The sequence below is a fragment of the Nomascus leucogenys genome, chromosome 12 (genome assembly GCF_006542625.1).
Source record: "Nomascus leucogenys isolate Asia chromosome 12, Asia_NLE_v1, whole genome shotgun sequence".
Classification (NCBI taxonomy): domain Eukaryota; kingdom Metazoa; phylum Chordata; class Mammalia; order Primates; family Hylobatidae; genus Nomascus; species Nomascus leucogenys.
Window position 1 is genome coordinate 68,203,064 of NC_044392.1, and position 17,335 is coordinate 68,220,398.

The following is a 17,335-nucleotide window of genomic DNA, read 5'->3' on the forward strand; positions in this document are numbered from 1 at the left end:
GACCTCAAATGTATGAACAACTGAGTACCGGCTTTTCACCCCAGTCCTGTTCTTAGGGCACAATACTGTAGATGAAACCAGCTCTGTAAGAATGCTGGAAAGTAACAGATGAATCAAGTCCACTGAGTTGAGGTTTCCTCAAAGGAGCAGCTCCTTTAGAAGAACTTGAGAATCCAGATTTAAAAAGAACATTTCATTTCCATTTGTTGTATACCTAAAAGTGAATTTTTATTAAAAGCAGATCACATCGCTTCAGGAAATTCAGAAAACTATATCTAAATACACTGAATGAAAGATATTCCTCATCAATTTAGATTCTTATAGCTTCATAAAGATAAAATGCAGATGAATCAGTTTAAATCAGGCCTTCATTAAATTTTAGAATTAGCTTTTGGAATCCCAACTATTGAAGTGTGCAGTGTCTGATTCCTGAGCGTTGCGACAAAGCCATGAGCAGAAAACGATAAAGTGCATCGTTGCCAGAAATAACACGGGCTGCCTTTGGTTTGTGCTAATAAACTATAAGACAACTTAAACTCCAATTTTAATATCACAAATCCACCTCATTATAAATAATCTCAAACTCCCTATGTTATCAGCGTTTTCATGTGTTTCTTTGGTGAGCCTGAAATATAATTTTCTATTTATGCTTCCAATGTAAATCTCCAATTTCTGGTTGGCCACTCTGGAACTAAGCCTAAGCTCTAATTTATTTCCATCTTTCCTTATTTCTTACATCAAAAGAGACTGTTGGTTTGAATAACAAACATTCAATAGACTTAGACGTGGGGTGGCAGGCGGCACAGGCATTACCTGTTTACCTTTTATTGCCTTCTTTGAATTGGCTTTTCTGGGAACAAAACCAATAAGACATGCTGTTCCTTTATCTAGTTTTTACCCAGGTTGTTTATCAGGAGACATTCCTCCCCCCTTCCCTGTTTCAGCAAGGAGTGGCAGCAGGGTGAAGAATTCAGACTGGAACTAGGCTTCTGACCTGACACTATCATAGGTTATTGTTCTACCAAGTCATATAGAATTTCATTGTCCTTAAGACTCTGGTTGGGGCTGATAATTGTTTTTGATTCCAGGAGATGCTGCTGCTAACACATTTGTAATCTGTAGGACAACAGTGTGATAGGAACAAAATGCACACTGTTTTAGCCTCTTTGAAACTTTGCAAAGTTTCTTCCCCACCTGCCTCCCCTTGCTGTCTTGCACAGTAATTGGCCTAATAAAAGGCAGAAACAAGAATTTATTACACCTTGGGCAGTACTTAAAACAAACTTTATTCTCAGGAACAGCAGTTATGTCTACTTGCTGCTTTATATTTTGATATTTCCTCTAAATACTTAAGTCTGAATATATTCGAAGTCAAATTGCAAATCACTCAATTTCCCTGCTCCTTTCCTGGTTCCCCAGGTTGCGTCTTGTGATACTCCATGTAAACACTGTATTTGGAAAGATACATAGATCAGCATCCCTAGAGTCACATGATCACCATCAATCTGTGAAAATAGCATGACTTAAAAATAAAAGTCTCAGTACTCTGCCAACAGGCTTTGGCATAATCTTGGCAATCACTTAGATTTTTTTTTCTGTTGTAATTTTTCCCAAGTGGAAATAGTCTTATATTTTGCAGAAGTTGTCCAAGCTAGTGAACATTAATCCATCTTCCTGGGTACTAAATTCGTCAGCTGAATGTATTCAGTCCACACAGAAATCAGTAAAGTGAGTGTGAAACTGCTTGGTGGCTGTTCCTTTCATCTTAAGAAATTGCAATACAAATTCCTGAAATCGTTTATGCAGGAATTTTTATTCTTTAAATCTTCCAGTGTTAAAGCAACAAGAAAACATTTAGAATGTCCTTTGGTGGAATCTTATTACACTTGTTATATATGTAAACTGATATTCTTTGATGCCAGCACGTTCGTTGCCCTTACAGAGAAATCTCTGCACAATGAAACAAAACAGAACGAAAGAGGACAAAATAAAATGTCAGTCTTTGCTGATTCGAATTAGATACATTAACAGATTGTCTGGTAACACAAATTGGCAATAATACAAAAAATCTACATATTACAGTAGTTCAAGAAAAATAACTTCATTTGAATACAAAAGGATAGATACACTTTCTTTTTTCCTATAGCCACTCTTGTATAGTGGGTGTGTGCTCGCACTGGACTCAGTGCTGCTAAGATATACAGGGGTATGACTGGCTTGCGCTTTTGGAGGGGGCTGTTACACATGTGCATCACTAACATCAGACAAAGAAATCTTTCAACCAACAAGGGTTACAGAGCAACGTTCACTAAAGCACAGGTTGGAAGGGATTCTGGGACGGAAGCAGGCCAATATGGCAGCTTGTAACAGATTTCCTTATGCCCACAACGCACCTGACAGCAAAGAATGCTATTTGGTTGGTCCACACACTGGGCGGAGTCGTACTAGGGCGCACCACGCTAGAGTAGCCAATGTTTTTAGGTCGGTTGATTTGTTTGTTTTTTGTCTTTCCTGTTTGGGGGGCTGTCGCAGCCTTTCCAATCCACAATATGCTCTGCAGCTGGCAATGTGATTTGCAGTGATAATATCAACAGCTGCCAACTCCTCTGGAGTCAGAAATTAACAGTCTTGACTCGGATGTGCTGTCCACGGGTGATAAATATGGCTTAGTTCAGTTAGGCCTTCTTAGTTTGTACACTGTCTGAGTGGGGGTGTCTGTATGTGTGTGTTTCCTATGTTAGTAGCAAATGTTTGGGTTGTGTCTGCTTCCCCACGGCACAGGCCCGTCCGGTGTGGCTGGAGGTGACACCTAGAACACCAGGGGGCTGGCGATTCCCAGCAGCGTGGTGAGCAGCAGCAGCGCTGGGGAGCCGTGCGGGGGCGCGCCCTGGCCAGAGTCGGAGCCGCAGCTGCCAGCCTCCTCGCACCGCAGCTTCTCGCAGAGGATGCCCGTGTATGCGGCCGGGCACAGGCAGCGCACGTTGTTGTGGCACGTCCCTCCGTTCTGGCAGTGCAGGAGCTCGTTGTCGCAGACATTCGCTGCAGAATGAGGGGGAAGGTAGGGGTGGGTGGGCGCGGGGAGGAGAAGCAGAATCAATTTAAGTTCATCTGGTACATCATGTTTTCAGCCTAAAAAAAAAATCTCTATGGATCTTTGTGCTCCCCCCTCCCCTCCACAAACGAAGCCCGTGACTCCAATTTCCAAACAAATGTAGTTTTCTGCCTTTGTTTTTATCATATTAGTCCTTTTCATGTAGATTTTTGCTGCAGTCTTGGATGTTATCATTGTCCATTTCAGGCTATAGAATACAAAGTAATGCAATAGTCCTGGTTTGGCAGTATCTTTTCTTCATGGAACTGGGACCTGTTATGATCTTTTGGGTTTTTAAAGGACAAATGCCCGATGCAAGAGTGCAGATCTTTGAAGCCAGATGAATGGTATTTAAAATGCAAAGCGGTATTGCTAAAATGACCAAAAACCTCTAAGGGGTGGGCCATTCTCTCGGTGCGTGATTCCAGCGCTGCATGCATGAAGACAGAACCCACCGGGAGGCATGGGGATGGGGGGCGGGGACACGGGGAAAGTAGCATGCTCCAGGCAGGCGGCAGCCAGATGGGAAGAGAGAAAGCTTGTTTCATGGGAGGAGTGTGAGGAAAAGCAGTCACATTCGTCCCTGACAGCCTATTACGGATTTTTACCACCTTGTAAATATGGGAAGTATAGCCCAAGGTTACCTTGATTTCCGGGAATAGTAATAAATGCAATGGTGAAACCCTGATTACCAAAATTTCATTATGTCCATCAATTAATGGAATCAATTTGAATAAATCAAGACAAGCAACTTCAGAGACTAGAATTCATTCACAGACCCTGCCATGTAACTTTCACCTCTAATAATTTCTTATTTCTTCAAAATTCTGACTAACCTCATTAATTCCATGTCTCCTATTCTTTTAGATAATCACTGTTTCACTGATTTAGCAGAATGTTAAATAGAACCCAGGGAAATTAAAACAACAACAAAGAGTAAAAGAGCCATGAACATTTCCCAAGCAACATATGCTGCTCAAGCACTGAAGATATAGAACCCCTCTGGAATGGGAGGTGGGGGACAGAGCAGAAAAAGTAGCTTTTTATAAATTGTAACATTTTCCATTTTTAAAAAATGTCATGGTGAAATTTCCCCAGGGATGCCACATGACTTCAACACACTACACACTCATATACACATACCTAATATTACTATTAAGTGCAAAGTATTAAAAGAAAACAACTCTACCCTCCAAGTAGTAACTCAATAGAGAATGTTGCCTTGTCCATTAATTATGTTCAACAGTCATGTCAGCTTCAAAAGAAGCTTCTTACACACAAGCATGCCAGTGCTTTGTGTGTGAATGAGCTTAGGAAAGATGGTGGTGGATACCCACATGGTTAATAACAGAGTGTCCTAAATAGACCACTGTTTTACTGCCTTCCTCAACATTTCCTTGGTGACCTCTAACACAGTTGCATAGTGTATTGGCATAATTTTCAAATGTATCCACGCTTGCAATCTGTAAATGTCAGAAGTGACTATTAAGGCCTACTAAATCCTTCAGGCTCCAAATATTGACATGCAAGGTAGTGTTCCATGGTTTCTAATGATTATATAAGCTACCTCTTATTGAGTGGCTTAGAAATCGTAATATTAGAACCACATTATTTTATGAGTCATGGTTAAAAATGTCAAGATCTGTAGCTGTGAAGCAAAGTCCACAAGTGTAGAGTGGTTAGCCTCATGGTCAAAACTGACAAAAGCCCTTGTTTTTGGCTTTAGTTAATTTGGAAAGCGTATGTAGGTTTTCAGGATTTTATTTTGCTTACACTTGAAGAAATATGTTTAATTGGGGCAACATGGAATAAACAGATCCAGATAACTGTTTTCATCCACAGTTAAAGATCCTCAGCATTTCTTGTTCCAGGCAGCAGAATGCTGAATGGGATATTTCCTTTCATTTGGGCACTAGAGGTAGGGAAATATCTGTTCCATCAATATCGATAATTGCTTGCCTTGAATAATTGAGAAGAAATCAATAGTTAATTACATATCACTCCCCTTTAGGAAAAAAAAGCTATTTTTCTTCTTCTTGGATGTGAATATAAATCAGCTGTTGAACAGAGCTTTCTTTTTTCAAGAAGCTGGTGGTTAAGTTAAAATTCAATATTTTTCCTACATTTAAATAATTACTAGTTGATTTTGATAGTTGTGAGAAATTTAACAAATATACTAGGAACAGATATAGCCCAGAATTAGTGATCTCATGGATTGGCAGGATATAATTTCTGTAGGAGATAATAGAGAAAAATAAAACCTATAATATATTTCATTATTTAGAATTCACTATAAAACATATTACATTTGGTCTCTTGATTGTGCTAATCCTCCAACAAATACAGAACTTTACCATACATACATTGCTCTCTAACTGTTGGAATCACGTGCGAGAAGCACATCTAAACCTAATTATGGATCTTACCTGATATTCATAACTCATGCTCCATCTTCATGTCATTTTGAACCAAAATTGTGGTAGTTAATAAACAAGCTAGGTGGTTAACAAATATCACTGAGCTCTTCTTCAGTGTGCTCAACTTTGTGCTTAACCCCACAAAGAAAATAAAAGAAATATAAAGCATGATTTCTGCTCTTATGGAGTTTAAATGTGGCTGGGACAATAAAAATCTACAAGAAATGATCTAATATTAATTTCATTAAAATGCCCTTATCAATTCCATTGAGCTTACCAATATCTGTTGTATGCCAGGCACCCTGCTATATTTTATGGTTGTAATTAACTGCCCTAAAGAAGTACACGGTTTGGCAGAAAATAAATGGAAAATAAAAAAACACACAAACGCACATTATGATACAATATAAAAAAATCCACAAAAAAACATATTTACAAATTACTAGGGAAACTCACATGATAGCATAAATAATTACTTTTGGGAAGATTAAGGGAGATTATAAAAAAGATTGTATTTGAACAAAGGCATTCATCAGGCAGATACTGGTAGAAAGACCATTATAAATAGGGAAACTGCATGAGTAAAGACAAGGAGATGTGAAAGTATTGTATTGGTTATTAAGCAATTGTCTCTTAACTCTAAATTCTGATGTTGAGGCCAGAACTCTGCAAGTTGTCTGCTGGATCCCACCAACAGGGGGCACTAGAGGGAGCAGAGAAACTAGGAGGCATGGAAGATCCTGTTTCCTTGATTCTGTTTGATGGTGCTCTAACAGTACTGCCCAGCAACGGCCCTTCACATCAACAGCAACATGTGGTTCCAGTGTTAAGCTTTATTCATAACCAGCTTCATCTCACCCTTAGAGGTTCCTACACCAGCCTGGCGGCATTCCTTTCCTAGAGGTTTAAGCCTCAGCTCCAAGGAGGCTCTGCTCAGTATTTCAGAGGCAGCTGCAGCAGCCAGCCATTACCCCACCTTAGAGGTTCGGGTTTCAGTTCTGTGGGGGTCCCTTTTATCCAAACTTTTACTTTCTGATAACGCCATCCTCTCTCCCATAATCCCTCAGTCCCAGAGTGATAGATGGTTCCTGCTTACTTAACACAGGAATTACTTTAGTATCCTGTTCTCATTTTAAAATTTCAAATACTTTTTAAACCATTTCTTTTAATAAATTCTCTCTGTTGAAATATCTAGAAATGGTTTCAGTTTTCTGCCTGAAGCCCAACTGAAAGACACATTAGTGAATGATGCATGGACTGGTATGGCTGGAATGATGGATGCGCAGAGGGAAAGGCAAACGTGGCCTGGTTGTGAAGGTGCCACAGAACACGTTGTGGAGTTTAGTAATAAGGAATGGAAAGCTGTCAAAGACTTAGAAGGAGGGTGGTGTTTAAAAGAGAAAAGGAAAGTGAATCTAGATCAGAAAAAGGGCAGACTGGAGGCAAGGAGACCATACTTCAATAGAATGTACTTGGATGAGGTTAGAACAATGGGGAAGGGAAGGAGGGAAAAGATTTGGAGACAGGTTATGTGAATGGATAAGAGACATTGTAAGGTTCCTGTTTGGGGTATTTAGATGCATAATAAATAAATTTATGGAGAAAAGAAAATAGGAGGAAGAGTTTGGTCAGGAGAGAAATAAATGTTTTTTGGACCTATTGACTTTGAGAGCTATCTAGGTTCTTCTGTAGCTGTTTTGTATTAGTTGGAAAACTATTTAATGGAACAGGAGATAGGTCATCCTGGAGATACAAATTTGGAGCCGGGGTGGTGGTGGTCATTGTTGCAAAAGATGAAGCAAAAAGAGTAGAAGACCTCGTCCTAGGAGAATATAGACCAAGCAAAAATGAGGACTGCAGATACAAAACCGAAGAACATCAGCATTTAGGCCACTGGAAGAGAAAGACCATAAAGAATGCTGAGAAGAAAACAATGTCAAGAAAATGCAGTGATCCTATGAAGGTATGAAATTAACCATAGACGTCTTCCTGATGTGAATGACTGTATCTACGAATAGACAAACTGGAAAAGTATGAGAGGAAGGGCACTTTGAATTGGGCAAATGAAATATGCAAAATAAACCTTGCACGTTCTTGATTGAATCTGTCATAAGGGGTTCTTGAATAATTGGAAAAAGGATTGAAAAATTTCGAAGAATTAACATTTAAAGGATGTCTTTGGATATCAGTCTAAAGTAGTGGTTTTCAACCCTGGATGATTTTGCTCCCATGGGTATTTGACAATGTCTGGAGACATTTTTTTGGTTGTCACAAGTGGGTAGGGAGGGCACACTACTGGCCACTGGTGTGTATAGCGAGGCCAGGAATGTTGCTAACATCCTGCAGTATACAGAACAACCCCCCACAACAAATTACTTCTCAATTAATGTTAAAGATAAAATGATAAGGCCTGGGTCAGGGCATCAGTCATAGCAATGAAAATGGGCAGTCGGCCGGGCGCGGTGGCTCACGCTTGTAATCCCAGCACTTTGGGAGGCCGAGGCGGGCGGATCACGAGGTCAGGGGATAGAGACCACGCTGAAACCCCGTCTCTACTAAAAATACAAAAAAAATTAGCCGGCGTGGTGGCGGGCGCCTGTAGTCCCAGCTACTCCGAGAGGCTGAGGCAGGAGAATGGCGTGAACCCGGGAGGCGGAGCTTGCAGTGAGCCGAGACTGCGCCACTGCACTCCAGCCTGGGCGACAGAGCGAGACTCCGTCTCAAAAAAAGAAAAAAAAAAAAAAAAAAAAAGAAAATGGGCAGTTGTCCCTGATATATTTTGGGTAAAGTAGAATAAAGAAACTTTGTCATTTTTAGGTCAGGAAGACAGTAAGTTTTCAGGTGCTGAGCTGTGGGAATTAGAGGTGACTCTAAGTACTTGAATTGGAAATGTAAGAGTGGATTATCTTCTTCAGGGAATAAATACAGGAGATTGGGATCTAAGACAGACCCTTTAGTACTGTTCACGATGAAAGGATGAGAGGAACCAAAAGCACCCCTATCATGTAATTTGCTTTCACAGAAGCAGTAAAATCAGAGCTTTCAGGAAACTTTAGAAACCATCTAGATGAGCTGTAGATAAGGAAGCTGTAGATAAGCAATTGAGAGTAGAACTGGGACTAGAATCCAGGTCTCCCGATTTATAGATTACTGCTCTTCACATAGAAAAGAACAATCAGGAGAAATGTAGTAAATAATGTTGCACAGTGCCACATTCCATGCTCCTCAAGACACAGCCGATTTTCCCACTTACCAGGGAGACATGAAGTACCTCTTCTATAGATACTCAGTAGATTTGCAGCTGTATTGACTAAGTGCTCTGCTTTCATATCACACTATGACTAGGCAGAGGTCTTTGTTGATAGTATCAATTGTTACTCATTCTAGGGTTTTACCACATTTTGGTGGAGCTCCAAGTGCAAATCAGCTCATACAGAAAATAAACCAGAAATGCCAACGTCTAGGCTGAAAATGGCAAATACGTCTGCATTTACACTGTCATTTCCTCTTCCCCTGTACATAGGAGACTGCTATGTACAGAACGTGTGTTCTCTCTACAACTCATGTTGAAATTTATTTGCCACTGTAACAGTATTAAGAAGTGGGACCTTTAAGAAGTGTTTAGGTCATAAGGGCTCCACCTTCATGAATGGACTAATGCTGTTATTCTGGGAGAGGGTTTGTTATCATGGGGTGGGCTGACCCTTTCTTCTTCTCTTTCTCTCTCTGCCCTTCAGTCATGTGATGCCTTCTGCCATGTTATGGTGCAACAAGAAGGCCCTCACAAGATGTGAGCCCCTTGATCTTGGACTTATCAGCCTCCAGAATTGTGAGTTGATAAATTTCTATTCATTATAAATTACCCAGTCTGTGGTATTCTGTTAGAGCGCATAAAATGGAGTAAGTCAGAAATACAGCTAGTTAATCACGGGACTCTCTTGCACTGAACTTCAAATGCTTCTCAACACAAGGTTCCAGGCATCAACCATAAGTCGATAGTACTGGCATGAGGATAAACACCCATTTACAATCCTGGCATTATCTCACGTAATCCTGCATATAGTTGCAAATTAAAGATTCAAGTGAAAATTTCTCCGCAACGGGCATCTTTCAGTGATCACGCTCTTTACTTGGTGCCCTGCTCTGTGGGTTTACCTCAGACTGAAAACTCTAAACTTATTCTGTGGGTGTATTCATTTTAAGCATGTCCCAACTCTCTCTTTATTGTTATTGACAGTCTAAGAGTGTCCTATGTCAGTAAACAGAAAGGTTCATTTTAAAATCCCTTATACAACACTTGATCCAGTACTGGATGCAAATAGTTATTTGCTAGACAGAATTCTTTTCGTGATGGTAAAATATGATCCTTAGATACCAGAAAAGCTAATACCGCTTTGGTAATAGCTTGACTGTATTCTAAAGGATTCCTTTTAGTATTGATAAATATAATTCATTTATGGAGTATCCAATATCACATAATAGAATCCCCTGATGTTTTGATATTAGGAATGATTTCAAATGGAGTGACCAAGATAATTTGTGGAATTTGACGGATGAGGTTAGAGTATTAATGTTAGATTCAAACAGAGTTATGTGGCCAAAAGATGAAGTGTGGAATCCTGGTAGAAAACCTGAAGTCAGCAAGGTGTTGCAACAGCTCTGATCATGGCTTTAGTAAGCAAGCCACAAGGTAGATAAATAAGCTCTCACAATTGCCATGAGTTTACAAAAACATTTAGAATTTCCACAGTGAAAGAATTGATCAAGAAGCATTTCTTCCTCTCTTACTTCTATTTATTTTTTTGCACCATCTTTGATGAGGAGCGACACAGGGATGTAGCTAAATTATTTAATTCTTTCATTTTTTGGTGGGTTTCTTGATTGTCACATACATTTCCTTTTCTCAAACTGCAATCTACTGTCAAATGTGACTTACGAGACCTTGATTCCTTTCCCCTCTATGAGTTCTTTCTGGAAGGTATGGAAAAACTGACCACAGATGGACTCCTTATGCTCAGAGGGCATTAGCCAGGACTTGGTGTTGCCACTTGTTCTATTCTTGTATCTTTTATGAGCTGAAGGGTCACTTATTCCCCTAAGGTCATGATGATCCATTACACTACCAAAGGGAAGTTTTCTTTTCTCCGTTTGGGTTTTGTTCAACGTTATACATTTAGGTTCATGCTGTCAGTGAGCTGCTATGCTTGAGCAATGCTGGGTCTGTATTTATAGACTTGAAAGTTTCTCTTTTTGGCTTTGTCTCCTGCACTTCAAGGAATCGATGTAATGCTTTACCATGACAGCTTTTCTTGATGGTTGTATTAATAAAGTGACCTCTACCTTTACCACCTGAAACAAGCCCAGGATTGCTGAGAGAAAGATGTTCCAAATTGTTCCCGTCCTTTTCAAAGAAACATCAAAGAGTGAATAACCTCCACCAAACAGGCTAATAACAAAGGTATGTGTGCTACATTCAGGTCTGATTTAGGCATTTGAGACTGTGTGGCAGAGAGTTGAAGAGCTGTGATTATGACCCATTTATACAGCTTTTGCAGCTGTTTTGCTAAGTCGTGATATGTGAGATGGAAAACTGAACCTACAGGTTAGCTCCTGGGGCACGGAAGAAACTTTATAGACTGTTACCTAATCAATTTTTGTTGTGGTGGTTGGAATTCTAGGTACATTAACTGCATTCCACCCCCGCCTCAAAAAAAAAAAAAAACAAACCTTTCTTCTTCCCTCACCTTATGGTCTGGTCTGGCCTGGCCATGAGGGGTAGTATGGTGCAAAGGGAAGGCACATTGGCTGAGAGTCATAAAACTGGAAAACCTGAGATCTAGGTCTGACTAGTCATCCATTTACGACAATGCCTTGGACATATTATGCAACTACTTAGTGACATTCATCCATGCATTTGTTCAACATCCACCCAGGCACTGCTCTATATGGTGGGCATATTGTGGTAAGCCAGACCCACAGTGGAGCTACACATGAGGGGCTTGTATTCTAGTTGCAGCTACAAAGTTAGGCTACAGGCTACAGGTTTGAAGTTGGTATTTCTAAAGTTTTCTCAAGTTTTATGATATGCATGAATATTTTTAATGGAAAGCCTATCATTTTGAAGGCAAAGTGTTAGAAATCCCTCCTCTTCTTGACCAAATATATGATGATGGTTGGCCTTGTGTAATAGAGTCCTTGGTGATGACTTAGGTGACTGTTTCTGCTTGATCTGTTTTGGTTCAGTCTTATCTGCTGCCCCATGGAACAGGGATAGTTTTTTCCCTCATATGCACTAAAAGCATGAGGTAGTATAAAGAGAGTTAGGCTCAGATCCTGTGATTCAAGTCTCATCTCTGTAGTTAATGGGCTGGGAGAACTTGGGGAAATCACTTAACCTTTTTGTGCCTTTCTTCACTTCACAAGTGGGATAACAGCACTTGTCCTATTTACCCACCTAATAGTTGTTGGTAGCCTCAAGATGAATTATGTGGAGGTGCTCTAAAAAAATATAAAACACAACCTAAGTATACTTTGTTAAAGTTCAATTTCTTCCTCAATCCACCCAGTGCTAGAAGCTCAGGATGGAAGAATGAAGTGCTAATTCCTATCTCTGCCAGAATAATGAATTAAACACTACCTATCCAATTCAAGCTACTTGAAGTATAAAAGGAAGCAAATGTCCTTCCTCAAAGACAGCATCTGTGCATGTCTTCTGCTAGTATGAATCTTGAGCAAGCATGGGGTCAAAACATGCAGTTCTCAAATATTTGTATTCAACTACTGCATATTCTACAAAGCCTTGCAAGGTCACCTTAGAGTGGCAGTGCCCATTTTCTCAAAGACGACTTTTATATTCTCATTCAATGTGCACTCTCCTGTATAAATCAGAGCACATAAATAAGGTGTGTTTCCAGAGTAGCAGGGAGGGACTGAGCTGGAGATTATCAGCCTGCATCTACTGCTCCATAGCCCACCTTTTGTCTTTTGCAATGTTGATGGTGTAGGGGGACAGGGGAGGTACGGATGCAAACAACAGACTGAAACCTGGTAGCCATCACATGAAAACACCCTTGCTTTCCTGCTTTTAATTTACACTCAAGTTTGTCTGTATGCATCTGAAGACAGTGGTACTTCGGTGGCATGACCCTGTGTGACAGCATCCGATCTACTTGGTTTCAGCATAATGAAGCCAAGGGGCAGAGCTGAAGTGGCTGTAGGGAACAATGTGGAAGCTGTTGGCTGAGTGGTTGGACACATGTAGGTAATCAAGGACTGCAAGTTCTGACCTTAGGGAGCAGCCATTCTATTCTTACTCAACTAATATTAAAGCACCTGTTATGAGAGTGACACTTTCTTTTGTCAAACCATAGAAAAAACTGCTTAAAACACCATTAAAGAGCCTCACTCATTTAGCAGGAGACCATTCTGCAGTTCACAGTATCCTGGCTAGCATGAAAGAGGTGACAGGTGACTCTGATGCAGGAGCAGGAGGCCCTGCCCAAACATCCCTAAAATTTTTGGCCTTTGCAACCTGAAAAAAGCCTTTGCTGATATTGAGAAAGAATTAATTCACCGAGAATCCTACAAGCTGAAGGCTGGGCACCTCTCCCAAAGTGATCATTAATGATGTATTGAAATCCTATTTAGGTCAACACCTTCAGACACAGACACAGACAAGGTTCTCATAAAAATGGTGCTGAGAAGTCACAGACTTTCTCATCAGGTATCGGAAAATGCACTTGTCTAGTTTAATAAGAGTTGCAACCTCTACTCTTAGCTGAAGGTGAAAGATGGAATTCATGGGGAGGCATATTCACACACAATGGCAACACATATCAGGGTAAAAATCATCGTTTCAAAGTACATGACATTGTGCCAGGATGAAAGGCAGATACAAAATGTTTATCCAGTATAATCTCCATAAGTACAGACATGTAACTCTACACATACCTGTGTAATATAAACCTTAGCAAAAATACTAGAATCAATTGTACCAAAATGTGAACAGTGTTTATTTATAGCTGGTAGGAGTGCAATAAACTTTAGTAATTTTAATTTTCATCTTTATACTTTTCACTCTTTCCAAATTGCCTAGAATATAGTCCTTTGGTGATATTAAAAATGTTAATAAAATAAATTGCTGGATTTTTTTTAGAAATATGTGTCTTTTACTTAGATAATAAAGGTAATTCAGTTAAGAAATGAATCATGTAATCACATTTTATCAAATTTCAGTATTTGTGTTACTAATACATATTTCTAGTAGAACTACCAATTATCTCAGAAAAGGCATGAGTTTCTACACAATCCCATAACCATGAAGGGGTCTCAGACTTGATTCCTTGGCTTGCCAATGACTCCACAGCCTCAGATGTGAATGCAACCATCAGAGCTTCCTGAGCTAAAGGGATCTGCAGCCCAGCAGATGACCATCTTGTTGGTAATTAGTAGAGACTGGTGCTAAATGAGTGGACATTTTTACATTTGTAGATTGAGCCACAGTGACAGTTGGCTGAATATCTCACCACCTTTCTAGTAGAGGGAATCAAAGTTGAATTTAAACTAATTTAAAAAAACCAAACAAACAATTTCATGTAACTTGAGTTTGTGAAGGACTCTAACCTGCTGCCCTTGTACGTACCTGCACTACGTCTTTTACCTGTTTATTGTTGCTATGTCATTAGTATTCAGCACTGTCCCTGGCATGGAATAGACACTAAATAAATAATAAACAAATAGGCTAGGCGTGGTGGCTCATGCCTATAATCGCAGCACTTTCAGAGGCCAAGGCAGGAGGGTCACTTGAGCTCAGGAGTTCAAGACCAGCCAACATGGTCGAACTCTGGCTCTATTAAAAATACCAAAAAATTAGCTGGGCATGGTGGGGAAGTTGAAGCAGGAGAATCGCTCGAACCTGGGAGACGGAGGTTGCATTGAGCTGACATTGTGCCACCGCACTCCAGCCTGGGAGACAGAGCGAGACTCTGACTCAAAAAATACAGTAAAATAAAATAAGATAAAATAAAATAAATAAAATTTTGTTGTATGCCTGTTTCTGAATGGTGGATGTCTATCTATTATTAGTAGCTAGCTAGCTAAATGGGAAAATTATTTGGCAGGGAATGGGAGAGGGAGCTAACTAACACACGGAAAACTTGCTGAGCAGCTTTGACTTGCCAACTCAGGTTGGATACCATGATTGTCAAAGGTTCCCATACACATGATTTTATAATGGAAGCATTAACAGGAAGAGAATGGTGACTTGTATTAAGTCATTCTTTATGATACAATATACACCTGGGGAAAGGATGGAAGAGAGGAGAAGCAGCAAGGATGATTGGTGTTTTGAAATAAGAGAGCAGGAACGTTCCTTTCATTTTTTTTTTTTTTTTTTGAGACAGAGTTTTGATCCTGTCACCCAGGCTGGAGTGCAGTGGCATGATAACGGCTCACTGCAACCTCCACCTCCCAGGATTCAAGCGATTCTCCTGCTTCAGCCTCCTGAGTAGCTGGGATTACAGGCGCATGCCACCACGCCCAGCTAATTTTTATAGTTTTAGTAGAGACGGGGTTTCACCATGTTGGTCAGGCTGGTCTCGAACTCCTGACCTCGTAATCCGCCCGCCTCGGCCTCCCAAAGTGCTGGGATTACAGGCGTGAGCCACCGCACCCGGCCTTCCTTTCATTTTTCATTAAGCAAAATGTATTAGCTCCTATTATAATCTGGGCATTGCTAGTAATATAAAGGTGAAAACAACATGGCCCTGAGGACCTGAAGGATCTCAGTGCTCAGTGACCCTTTTTTTTTTTTTTTAATTGTGAAGGTGAGTAGTTAACTTTGGAACATAGGGTAAAGGAAAATCCACACGGAGCTGTTCTTTGTGGGAGTACAGCGGAGGTGAGAGACCATTATGGGAACATAGAAGAACTCAAGTAAAAGGATTTGGTGTTCTTTGAAATGATGTTGGAATTATAGAAAGACAATCTTTCCAACCCCATACAGTGCTGAAGACAAATTTGTAAAACATTCTACATTCTGGCTAGGAGGTAGGAAAATACTACAGGCCTTTGATATCCCAACATTAAGAAATGCAAGTATCTGCAGCTGAAAGGAGATAATTGTGTCATTAATTCAAATACACGTTTTTTTTAAAGGCAGAATTTCAATGCCTTTGAGCACTTTGTAAAGCTAAAATATAATTTGAGGTTCCTGTTTGTCAAGCTATAGCCAAATGTCTCCTTAGAGACTTAATTTTTCCTCTATATACTTGGCAGGAGTGTTCTAAATATGGTCTAAGCCCTCTTAGGATTTTTAAACAGCAGGGATATTTAAGTATGAAACATAGCTACTGAAATCACACAGCAGTAACTTTTCTTAATGATTTTTTTTTTTCCAGGGAATCATTGTAATTCACTCTTGTCTGCTGTGGCCTTGCTGTCACCATAACCATCCCCTGACAATGTCAAACCAAGTCTTGGGAGGTGATTTTATAATGTCAGGATGAAACAAAGCCATTTCCCTGTTAATGCCAATGTCAAGGCAAAATGAATTGGTGTCAATAAATTCAAGGTGAGGAAAACAACATTATGGAATCACGAGAATGTGCAAAATGATGACAGGAGTCATTTAGGGATGCCTGATTTCAAGAAAAAATGACTGCTAATTTTCAAAAGTATATTTGCTACTGCACTGGAGACCAAACATTTAAATTTCTTAAAATACATTAGCAAGGCTAAGAGAGGACAAAGAGGTTAAGATTATAGACAAGTCATAGCATACCTTTTCAATGAAGTTGATGCTGACTATTGTAACTCACATTGTCTTTCCCACTTACAGATTCCTGAGACACTCAAAATTTGAACCACAAAGTTTAGTACTTGATCATTTACTGTGGTTGTGTCCAAAAGTCTGGATTTGAATACTGACATTACCACGCATGGCTCTGCAATCTGGATTTCTGAGCCTCTATTTCTTCATCTGTAAAAGAGGCCACTTCACAGGACTGTTGTGAACATGAGAGGTCATTCAACTCAATGATTATTATTAAGTGCTTTGTATGTGCCAGGCACTGCTCAAAGTCCTACAATAAAAGATAGACTGTCAGAGTCACAGAAATGGTAATTGTTAATATAGGTTCATGCTTTTTATGTCTCATTAGGTAATGAAGTTTCACACAGTGCATACTCCTGTGTCTTCTAGTTCACTTTTATCATTAGCAATTTCTAGCTTAATGAATACTTCTCAATTTGAAAAAAATCATCGTTCACTCCTACAGTTTCTTGGATGAATCAATAGCTGCTTACCTGTTGAAAAGACCTATTTGTTCATTTTTCTTTAATGATGAGAAAAATAAACAAGAGCACTTATTAAAAAAAAACGTTTAGGTAAAGACAGCAATGTTAGACAAGCTCATGAATAACATTAAGTAATTCTGTGCAACGTAACTTTTACTAAAACCAAACTTCAAACATGAGGCAGAAAGAGGATGTACTGAGTTATTTCCTAATATCCAAAGGAGTCCTTTCTTAATTGGTTAAGAAAAAGGTATTTGAGTGAGAACAGATCTGCTTAGTGGACCTGAAAAAGGGGGAAATGAAGTCATTACAGGCATGCAGAAGGGTATTTTACAGCTTTTCTGAGAAGAGCAAGGCTGTTGTGTCTCAGGAGAGAGGTGAGCTACTTAAACCAAAATCAGAGTCTGGCAAAAAATGTGTGGAAGCTATGCCTTCAGGGACTTTCAGATCCAGCGGCAGAAAGAAAAAATTTATGAATTGGTTTGGATACAATTGGGAGGCTATGTATGGTATTTAAAACACAGTGAAAAGA

At 39.8% G+C, this 17,335-nt stretch overlaps 1 protein-coding gene across 6 annotated transcripts in view; it reads right to left on the reverse strand.

The window, feature by feature from the left end:
- Positions 1-212: 212 nt before the first annotated feature.
- Positions 213-17,335, reverse strand: part of NTNG1 (netrin G1) — a 344,331-nt gene continuing 327,208 nt past the window's right edge. For 5 of the 6 annotated variants that reach the window (XM_030824968.1, XM_030824970.1, XM_030824974.1 and 2 more), the window contains one exon: positions 213-3,039. In XM_030824968.1, coding sequence (XP_030680828.1) covers positions 2,810-3,039 — 230 coding nt within the window. In that variant the 3' untranslated portion in view covers positions 213-2,809. The remainder of the gene's footprint in view (positions 3,040-17,335) is intronic. The other variant, XM_030824972.1, reaches the window with a different exon arrangement.